Raw genomic sequence first — 11,563 nt, 5'->3', positions numbered from 1 at the left:
AAGTTTAATCATAGAAAATTAAAAGTATATTTACTAAATCAAATAAAAAATTGTTAAAAAAATAAAAATATGCAAAATAAATATCAAATGATGAAAATTTAGCATATAAATATACAATAAATTCTGTTCAAACATACAATATATAAAAATATAGGTAATATTTTCAAAAAAAAAGTTTGTGGGTCAACCCGCGACCCAACCCGACCCAACCCAAAACCCGCCTAACATGACACTAACCCGAATCCACCCAACCCGAACCCGAAAAACCCCAACCTGAACCTGATTTTTTTTGTGTTGGGTCGTGTCGGGTTGACGGGTCGTGTCGTATTTTGACACCCCTAAGGAAAACGATAAACATGTGTGTTCGCCTCAGCCCATCGGTCGTACACTCCAGGCTTCCTTCCCACGAACACGACGTATGTTTTCTTCTGCATTTAAGACAATACGAACTTAAATTTTGATACAAAATATGTGCGTACAGAAAAATTCAGTCAGATTAAAAAAATGGATGGAGTAAAAAAAGTTAAGTAGTATCACATTTCTAAAAAAAAGTAATGTACTCCAATCTTTAAAGCACAAAAAAAAAAAAAAAAAAGGATTCGAAGACATAAAAAAATCACCATGTCATATACTTTCAAACAGACTACGCCATTGATGGCTTTGTTTTCTCCTCCAAAATAACCTTGTACGGTGTACAACGACTAATCAACGGTCGAAGGACCTGCAAAGGTTTTTTTCACTGAAAACTGAAGAATCAAAATTAATGAACAAACATGAAAAATGAAACGATTTCCTTCTTCAAATTTACACCAGATTGTGAACTTAGAAAAAAATTGCCATAAGATTTATTTGTAACCCAATTCCTTACCTTTCTTTCACGGATCTTCTTCAGTTCTACATCAGATGTGGGATGTAAGAAATGCCAAAGACAAGCGTTGATTGAGATAATAGTTACAGAGATCTGCACTTCGGGTAAAAAAGAAGAAACCTCCTATGTACAGTTACAGGGGTAAAATAGAGAAATTAAATAATGAGTTGTGTTTATCCCGAACGAATAAATACTACCAAACATGAATGAAATTTAAGAAATCGTACTAAATGTCTACGTTCTCAACTTTGTTATTCCTTATATTATCTTTCAATTATTAATCTCATCCTACGTATCAAGCGATGTCTTATAATATTAGAATTTTATTAATAAAATTCAAACCAATATATAAATTACGTACAAGAATAAAATATAATCTAGTATATTGATAAAACTAAAATAAAATAAATTTCTTTTTTAATTTTAAATTAAAGATATTCTTACTTTAGAAAGATAGTTAGGAGATTCCTTGAATCTAGCATAGTTCAGCGGATCCTACTCCCTTGAACTCAAATCGTATTTGGAGAATTTTTTGCACGAGCTAGCTGATTCGGATTCTGCTTGAACTAAATTTTTTTTTTAATGTTAAAACAGTATTTTAATCGCAAACGAGATTGAGATGATGAAGTCTGCTTAAACTTGCCTTGGTTGAAAGTAATGGGCGAAGAACACTCAACCAAGGCTTGATGATCGGGTAGGCTTGGATTTGATGTGTGGAGAAATACTTTTCAGTAGTCCGACATGTGCTTCAAAACTCACGGCTTGAATCCCTTATCTTTGAGACTACGCTCAAGACTCCATAAAGTAATTTAACAGCAGTTACACAGTCCCTAAATATCTTACATATTTGTATTAATTGATAATCATAATATTTAATATGAAGGAAAAAATACTACTTTTAAAAAACATTCATCAATAAAATGATCGAAATAAAAATGTATATCTAATTGAGTTTAATAATTACTGGATTTTAAAACAATATAAGCTACGGATAATTAGATCATGTATCAATTAAATCATTTACAATAATTCATGTATCAATTTGTTAATTTCTCAACGGTTCGTGTACCAAAATATATTTTTTCTCTTTTTTTTTTCCTGTGTGATTACAAAAACTCACTTAAAATTACGAATAACATACAAAATTTTATATAAAATACGCATTAAGTTAGACATTTATATTTTAAAATTAAATAAAATAATATTAGCTTATAAATTGTCATCTAATTTCAGACAACGTAAAATGAGCTTTACTCCAATCAATTAAAGACTGATTTGAGCAAGGATTTTAAGAAACTCTTTAATTAATATATTTGCATTCCTAAGGTTCTACAACCGACTGCGTCAAAATGACGTCTGCAATTGAAATCTAACCAATTTAGTTCATGCAACGTACTCGAGTCCATTATTTTTAAGTTGCATCTCATTAATCAATCCTACTCTTATACGAAGGACATTTCATTAATTGAACGAAATTTATTTATCATATAAATTGCTTGAACATAAATTTAGTATGTCCAATCGGTTGAATAAAGTTTTTCATATATATATATATATATATATATATATATATATATATATATATATATATATATATATATATATATATATATATATATGGGTTTAGATGATTTTTTTTTTAACTATTTTTTAAGATCAAGTTAAGTCAAAATCTCAATCTTAACATGGTAACAAAAATATTTTCTGATCTTAGTCCTAAACTTCTGTTATGTGTTGGACTGCTCTGTAGACCACCCAATAATGTTTTGTAAACTTTACGCTCCAATTGTTCATCATTGGACGTGAGATTGTGTGTTAGATACCCTATATCGGGTGAATTAAATAATTGAGAGTTGCATTTTATGGACTTGGATAATCTTCCATCTTGAAGTAGTTTTTAGAGTTCAAATATATTGAAGTCTCAATCTCAACATAATGTATATCAAAATGTGTGTTGATTAAATTATTATAATAATAATTTTAAAAACAACTGTCAATTGTGTACTCAAATTTTGATATTTTATGCAATTTGAGATTTTGATTTGACTTATTTACCCCCATGATTCAGCCAAGCCCATATGGGTACGCAGTCCAGTATATGGTCAAAGGGAGACAATTTTTATCAGGGAATGTTTGTGGTCCATTGGCTATCATAATTCATCAATATGTTGTGTTGCCCCCAAACAAACACTCTTTTGACGCCTGAATTTTGCTCCCTTTTCAATTATTAAAAATCTCCAGCAAATTTTATTTCTTAATTATTATTACTATTATCATCATCATTCGATCTCGTCCCATTTCATTATCGTGATGAAAGAATCGATTATAGCTAGGCGATGTGTTCAGATTCGAAAATAGTCACGCCTGACGCCTCCACGGGTTTTCGGAACACCGAAGATAGAAAAACGACGTTACTAACATAAGATAATCGTATGTGAATCTATCCATGCTTATAATTTCAAAACGAAGTCGTATTTTTTCATATTAGCTGCCCATGTATGTAAAAAAAATGTGTATAAGCTAAGCTGATAGAGAGAAGTGGAAGAAACATGATGACAAAAAGAAACAAGTATGACCCATAAGGCTGCGTTTGGGCTGTACTTGAAAGGTAAAAACGAATGATAAAATATAGGAATCTAAATGACTGTCATGAAATATGCTACAATACAACTACAAACCATACAACAAAAGGTAAATTTAGTTTTACTTTTACTGCAAAGATATTTAACTTTTTTTAAAAAAAAATTTAAAAAAATGACAAGACGATGGACAAACTTCTTGAAAAATGGAACATGATACAATCAATGTAGGACAATGGTTTTTCCATTTACATGGTCACTTACTAATTTGTTTAATTAGTGTCTTTTTTTTAAAAAAAATGTTAATAGAATATAGATTTGAAATTGAATATTTTTTCGTATAGAAATCAAATGCATCAACAATATCGAAGTTCTTTTTGTTTTTTTTTTCCTCCCGAAGTATGAATAGAAGTCAAGTGAAAGAAGAGAATAATTCTCTTCAGATTACATCATTTACAATGTGAAGATGTTTATTTATAAAACGATATCGCCTTCGTCTCTGTCTCTGTGTCAGTTTTGTTCTAAGACGGATCCATGTACAATTTGATCATGTTAATTTTTTTTAGGTATATCCTTTGTTTTAATACAAACTTTATATATATATGAATTCTTACTCAAGCATCGAAAATCGAAAGAAGTTAATATATATATATTTTTAATTATTTTCATATATTTTTGTTTTGATAGAATTTTGAGCCTAAATATAAATAGTTTGAGGGTTCCGAAAATTGGCCCATGCGATAAAAGCAAACATTATTTGTTATTGTAAAGCAACCACGCCCCGTTTGGCTGTAATCATTCGGTCTCCTTTTTCATAATTTCACACATTACCACTCTTCTTTATTTAATTACACTTTGTCCCCTCCAACAAATTTCTTCCTCCAAAACATTTCTTGGCTTCAAATTCTACCCACTTAATTCCATGTTCGGATATCTTACTAAACCATGAAAACATTTTTTAAATTATATTTTAACTTTATTATGAAATACATTCTAAATCGAAAATCAGATGATAAAATTCTATATTTTTTGGGAATCTATCAATAAAATATGAGATTTTCCTCTTTTTTTGAATAGGTCTCTTGTGAGACGGTCTCACGGATCTTTATCTGTGAGACGTGTCAACTCTACCCATATTCACAATAAAAAGTAATACTTGTAACATTAAGTGTAATACTTTTTCATTAATGACCCAAATAGATATCTGTCTCACAAAATACGACCTGTGAGACCGTCTCAGATAAGCTTCTGTCTTTTTATTTTTAAGTCAGGAGAGGAGATATACAACCTAATAAATATCGACATTTTTTTTTATCCTCACAAGTTCTTCAAAAAGAGGGAAATGTTGCTATGACTCACTACTACAATTAACAATTAATTCAAACTTAATTAAAACATATTAGTAATTTAATCTTCAAGTAATATCAATAAAATTAATTAAAAATCTCGAGTAATTAGAGCGACTTGGGCAATATTGATTATAATTATTAGTGTTGGGAACAGAGAACCCACTCGTGCGGACAGCTCCTCACGCTTAATTAATCATCCATTAAATAAACTAATAAACAATTAATTCTAATCAATTTGTTTGCTACAAAAAGATAATACATATTTATTCAATTATTAAATTAATAGGGAAAACAATTTAAACAAAACTCTTGCAATATTGTCTCGTGAATTAATTTTGTGAAATAGATTTTGTCCCGAACCAATTAATAAAAAAATATTAATTTTATGTCAAAAATATTATTTTTTTATTATAGATCTGAGTTTAATTGACTCTGTATATAGACATTATTTGACCTACTTTAAAAATATTTATAGGCACGAAAAACAATCTATATTCGTCAAATTAATCGCCACAAAAACGCATTGAACCCTCCAAAAGCGGATTTATGCTGTTCCCGAAATCGCTATTTTCAACAACAACTTTTACGAAAAGTCCTTTTTACCCTCCCGACATTCTATATTAAATACTGCTCCTCCTCCATCATGTTTCCCAGTTGTGTGTATTTAGTTTTTCATATCCATCGACAGAGAAATCAAGAAACACACAGTTTAACACACTAGAGCGTGAAAATGGCGTCCTCCGATAAGGTGGTGGAGACTGTTATGGTGGGAAACTATGTAGAAATGGAGACCGAAGGGAAACCAAGAGATATCAAGTCTCAAGTTTCCAACCTCTTCTGGCATGGCGGCTCCGCTTACGATGCCTGGTTCAGCTGTGCTTCCAACCAGGTTCCCCCAACTCTCCATAAACGTCTCTGTTAGATTTGAAAATTTTAATTCCATTCCCTAAATGAATCCTTCTGCTACGTACGATGGGATCTTAAGTCCTGTGATATTTAATATTTAGCTTAATTTCATACTTTTTTTGCTTGATATTGATCCAGGTGGCTCAAGTGTTGCTTACATTGCCATATTCATTTTCGCAACTGGGAATGCTTTCCGGGGTTCTGTTCCAGCTGTTCTATGGCGTGATGGGAAGCTGGACAGCTTATTTAATCTGCATCCTCTACCTGGAATACAGAACCAGGAAAGAAAGAGAGAAAGTTGATTTCAGGAATCACGTTATTCAGGTTAAATTAATCAAATCCTGTCCATTTTCTATTAATTTTTTTAATCTTAATATATATAGTTTTATGACAAGAATACATAATCAGAACATGAGCAAAGACAAAAATTCCATATCCACTGATCGCAATTTCACATGGGTTTCTATGTTTTTCCGTTTAAACTAATCTAACAAATCCAATTTTTTCTTTTAAAAATAAAACCGGCAGTGGTTTGAAGTTCTTGACGGGCTCCTCGGAAAACACTGGAGGAACGTGGGCTTGGCGTTTAACTGCACTTTTCTTCTGTTTGGATCCGTGATTCAACTTATAGCCTGCGCAAGGTATCTAGCTGGCACATACATACACTCACATATATATACATAACAGCACCAGTGTATATATTTTATATGTTTAAAAATTTGATATTGCAGCAATATATATTACATAAATGACAATTTGGACAAGAGAACGTGGACGTATATATTTGGGGCATGTTGTGCTACGACAGTGTTCATTCCTTCGTTTCGCAATTATAGAATATGGTCTTTTCTTGGCTTGCTGATGACCACTTATACAGCGTGGTACCTCACTATTGCATCCTTACTCCATGGACAGGTATATATGTATATCCATGGACAACTGCTTTTTTTGTTCTTGTATTAATCACTTTTACACTGCGAATCAAATCATGTTAGTCCCATTTAATTTAACTAATAGTTCCTTGTTCGAATAATTATTTCCAAAGTGCCCAAGATTCTTTCCAAATACATTTAGTACAAGATTGATTATCAATGGGATTTAGTCTTAACTAATGTATGTATGAACAGGTAGAGGGCGTGAAGCATTCGGGTCCAAACAAGTTGGTGTTGTATTTCACAGGGGCCACCAACATTCTCTACACATTTGGGGGACATGCCGTTACTGTGTAAGACATACTATTTTTTGTGTCCTAATATTAATTTTGTGTCTTTTACGTTATTTTTCTCGCACATTTATTCCACGTTTTTCTATGCAAGTCCTATAAGGTCTCCTTCAACTGTGAATATTATGTAAAACATTATAAAGTTAATCGATTCCGACAAAAGAAATTGTAGAAAGATTTTTTGGAATAGGGAAAGATAAATCGGGCTTGAACATCTTAACGTTATCGTGAAAGCGACTTAACCTTTGGAAATACGAACAGAATCTGGCCAATCCCTTTTATTTCCTCAAACAGCTCGAGGGTTTTAATTGGGTTGTCACTCGTCCTTTTTACTCTGAGGATTCAATAATTTTCCGGCTGTGGAAATGTTAGGCGTGCTTAGGTGTTAGAAGTCGCACGTTCTTGGACAACGCTTTTTTCTCTTCTTTTGCTATCTATGGGAAAAAAGCCAGACTTCTTTCTCCATTCACTTTATGCAGCTTTGGTTTCATGCTGTGATGAAACGTAACTGGGTGCCTGGGGCTCCAGTCTGATCATTCAATTCTCGTTTGGCCCGCTCCGTCAATCTTGATTCAGTATCTCTATTTTTTAAAAAAAAAAAAAAATTCTTAATAAAAATATAACTAATATAAATGGCTCAAAATCACGAATTTTCATATTTGCTGACTTTTCTAAAATTAGTTCGAAACCAGTCCATCGAACATCCAAGCCATAAATCTTTTATTACATTACGCTGCTACATCGAGAAATCTAATCCGGAAAAGGTGAGATGTCTACTGCGAAAAGATACACATGAGAGTAGATGATTATGCATACATAGAGACTAGATCTCTTAGCGTAGCATAGTCAAAGATGAGCCACTAGCCAATTGACCCAGTTGGCAGAAGCGCCTCTCCCACGTGGGGGTTCGACACCCACGTAAATCAAATGTCGCCCCTCCCCTAAAATTCTGCTAAAAAAATATGTATTAATCATGTAATAGGTAATACAGAGACCTGAAAATGTTAATAAATAGTGGGGGTACGTATTTAATATTGCAGGGAGATAATGCACGCAATGTGGAAGCCACAGAAATTCAAGGCCATATACTTAATAGCCACAGCGTATGTGTTGACCCTGACACTCCCGTCTGCCTCGGCAGTATACTGGGCTTTCGGAGATTTGCTTCTCAATCACTCCAATGCTTTCGCCCTTCTGCCGAGATCACCCTTCAGGGACATGGCCGTCATTTTGATGCTCATCCATCAGGTACCATTTATGTCTTCATTAATTTACTCATCAACCGTATTATGTATATTGTGAAAAGTCTATATTTTTGAGTCTTGATAATCACTTTTTATGTGGTGGATGTTAATGTTTGGTTATGGTTGCATGTCGATTAATGCAGTTTATAACATTCGGATTCGCGTGCACTCCCTTGTATTTCGTGTGGGAGAAGGCGATAGGCATGCATGAATGCAAGAGCTTGTGCAAGAGGGCGGCGGCGAGGTTGCCCGTGGTGGTTCCGATATGGTTCTTGGCCATCATCTTCCCGTTTTTCGGGCCTATCAACTCCACCGTCGGGTCGCTTCTTGTCAGCTTCACAGTCTACATTATCCCTGCTTTGGCTCACATTTTTACCTTCAGATCAGCCGCGGCCCGAGAGGTAACAAGCATAATCTGCAGTAGTCATAAATTTATTAAAAAATTACAGTTTTTGTATCCCAAATTCTTTACATATGTGAAGTAATTTTATATTAAAAAAAATATGGTCTTGTATCCCAAATTCTTTACATATTCGATCGGGAATCATTTCCAAAGAAATACCGAAAGGTTTCTATAATTAGAAAGTGACAGGTATCAGGTGGCAGGTGGGGAAACTCAAAATCTTGAAATTATACAGTCACGCCCCATACATATACTGGTTCATATATAGTTTGGTCGTCCGAAAATACGAATTTCCTCGATTTATATCATATAAAAAAGATCAGAATTAAATTAAATTAAATGCTTATAAAGTATTAAAATTCAGCACAATTTGTCTTCTGGTGCAGAATGCGGTGGAGCAGCCTCCAAAGTACTTTGGGAGATGGGTTGGGACTTACATCATCAACATATTTTTGGTTATATGGGTTTTGATAATCGGGTTCGGGTTCGGAGGATGGGCCAGTATGACAAATTTTATTCACCAAATCGACACCTTCGGTCTATTCACAAAGTGCTACCAATGCCTGCCTCAATTGCCGCCGCACCTGGCCAACGCCACCGCTCCTCTTCCACCTCCGGCAGCCAACCTCACCCATCTTCCTCCCAGTATTCACGGCCACCTTTGAGCCGGTTCGTGACATTTCTTTCGAGAGATTTGTATTCACAAGGAAAAGAGAAGTCGTCGTAAGAGATTTCGCATTGCTGTGCTGTGACTCACAAGAAAATTAATGTTGGGAGCTCAATTTGGCGAAAAGGACTGCAATATGGATTAGAGTTCTTCGATGGTAGTTGGTTTAAGTGGCCTGCATGAAACTCGTAATTCTTATTTATCAAATTTTATTTTGTGTGTAACTCTAGCATGTGTTAGTTTTTGTGATATGCTTTTCGTTTATAAAACAAAAGGAAAAATGATGGGAGCAATTACAAATTTTTATTCTCATTTATGCAGGGGATGGTACATATACACTTGTCACTTGTTACACACACACACACGAAATAAATCGTTCTATAAATCGAAAATTTTCAAATAAATCAAATTTATCAATCGAGGCAGAAACTCGAAATAATATTAATTTGGGTACTATAATTTGGACAGTTGGATTTGGATTTTTAGAACATTTCAAACAAAAGATTTTGAAACATTAATTATACTAAGTTATTAATTTATTTGTATGGACATGTTTGATTCACTAGTCTAGATCTACCTTATTTGGACATAGTACAGGTCTTAGAATGTCGAAAGAGAAAGGCCTCTATAGAGTCCATTTGTGTACGAAAGGATCGATTAAATCAACATATTGACAGAAATAAGAGGGTGAAATGGATTTTCAAAAAAAAAAAAAGAGGGTGAATGAAACATATAAGCTCAATTCAAGGAGATTTATGTTTTATTTATCTAATTATGGAAAAAGTATAATTCAAATGTTCGATATGTTTTCCTTTTATTGAATTCGGATCGTTAACTGTGACTTTTGTATCAGCTGAAGGTCAATGGATCCATCTATATGTAACCACAATACTGGTTGGCGGGGACATCAACGACACTCTCACCCATCAACTGGGTCTTGGCCTATCATATCATCATATCATTTCGATGGAAATACAATCTTCGGGCTCCCTCTAGAGCCTTCTCCCTCACGATATCTCCAATCATATAATCGTATCATCGTATTAGTCACAATCACTTCACCTCCTTTAACTTTTCATATTTTCATCACTTATAAAAATTCATGTATATATAAATCATTTTTCTTTTAAACGAAGCATGCAACATGTTTTTTAGCATTAACTTTTCATCCTATAATTTCATAAACGTTCAAATTCAGCATGTTAACATTATTTACAGCATTCAGGGTACTGTCAGGACGTCTAACAATTTTATGTGTAAAATGATCATTTTATCCCTAGAAGCATAATTTTCCATATTTATCCCTAGTCCTCGAAACGACGCCCCAAATTATTCCAAATTTAACATATTATCTTAAAACACTCACTTTAATATTCCTTAGGCTTAAAATTTAGGTTCTCGATTATTTCCTCGATTCGTTTTTTAAACTTAGACGTACATCCTGGTTTTGACTCGTATTGACTCGAAACTTTTCCAAACTTTACTAAACTTGAACCAAAGCTTTCTAACACATAACTAAACATTTTAAAACCCAAGTTAAGCCAATTAGAACCTTTGAACCAGCCTAAACACATACTGAAGATTTCTGCACAAAACCCGAGCTTCCTATTGTGATTCAAACCTAGGCTATTTCGACTCCAGTCCTTGACCACTCGGCCAGACCCTAGTCGACCCTCCTAGGACTCTAACTGAACCCTCTAGGACCCTCTCAAAACAGCCCCCATGGCCCAGGCACGAAAACGTGCATGGTTCCCTCCTAAACTCTCGGCCGCGGCTCGGAAGAGTCCTATCCATGTGTCGCCTCTCTTCCTGCCTTTACAGCTTTGCATGGACCCTCTTGGCTTGATGATAGGACCCTAACGAGCCCAGCCCTTCGCCCTGAAAGAGTCCCGCGCAGCCGTCTTCCCTTTATTCTTCCAACAGCCGCAGCTAGCCCTTGGAGTCCCCTACCGTCTGGTCCTCTCCTAGCTTGCTTCCAACCCCTGCACGGCCACCCTAAGACCATATCGCAGCCCTCTTAAGTCTCCTGGTCAAGCCCTAAATAGCAGCTTACCACTGTGGCCCTCAACTTGTCATAGCCGAAGAGTCCTTGTCTCACAAGAGTTCTATTTTCAAGCAACCTCTTTCTCCTTCACGTCCAGCCCTCTTGTCATATTGTCTAAGCCTTAAACCCTCTTAAATTCGTCCCTTCCCATAGCCCTATGATAGCAGCCCCTTCATGCATTATTAACCAAGTTTTGGATCATGAAATCATGAGTTTTTGACATAGCATGACATAAAAACGAAAGTAATTACAAAATCAACATGCTTTTCATGCAAACATGC

The 11,563-nt window shown here is 34.4% G+C and overlaps 1 protein-coding gene across 2 annotated transcripts; it reads left to right on the top strand.

Annotated features, from left to right (window-relative positions):
* Window positions 1-5,454: 5,454 nt before the first annotated feature.
* Window positions 5,455-10,038, top strand: LOC140827219 (auxin transporter-like protein 5). 2 transcript variants are annotated; one of them, XR_012116935.1, is made up of 9 exons: window positions 5,455-5,685; window positions 5,841-6,026; window positions 6,231-6,343; window positions 6,434-6,617; window positions 6,830-6,927; window positions 7,965-8,172; window positions 8,312-8,569; window positions 8,958-9,426; window positions 9,990-10,038. XR_012116935.1 is itself a non-coding variant. In XM_073189850.1 (8 exons), exons 1-8 carry the CDS (start codon window positions 5,527-5,529, stop codon window positions 9,234-9,236), a joined length of 1,485 nt encoding a protein of 494 aa, XP_073045951.1. In that variant the 5' UTR covers window positions 5,455-5,526; the 3' UTR covers window positions 9,237-9,462. The 2 variants fall into 2 exon arrangements, 1 of the variants encoding a protein (XP_073045951.1); XM_073189850.1 differs by lacking the exon at window positions 9,990-10,038 and having other exon boundaries at window positions 8,958-9,462.
* Window positions 10,039-11,563: the final 1,525 nt, after the last annotated feature.

Source organism: Primulina eburnea, chromosome 1 (assembly GCF_022965805.1).
Source record: "Primulina eburnea isolate SZY01 chromosome 1, ASM2296580v1, whole genome shotgun sequence".
Lineage (NCBI taxonomy): Eukaryota > Viridiplantae > Streptophyta > Magnoliopsida > Lamiales > Gesneriaceae > Primulina > Primulina eburnea.
This window is presented reverse-complemented; position numbering and strand designations above follow the sequence as displayed.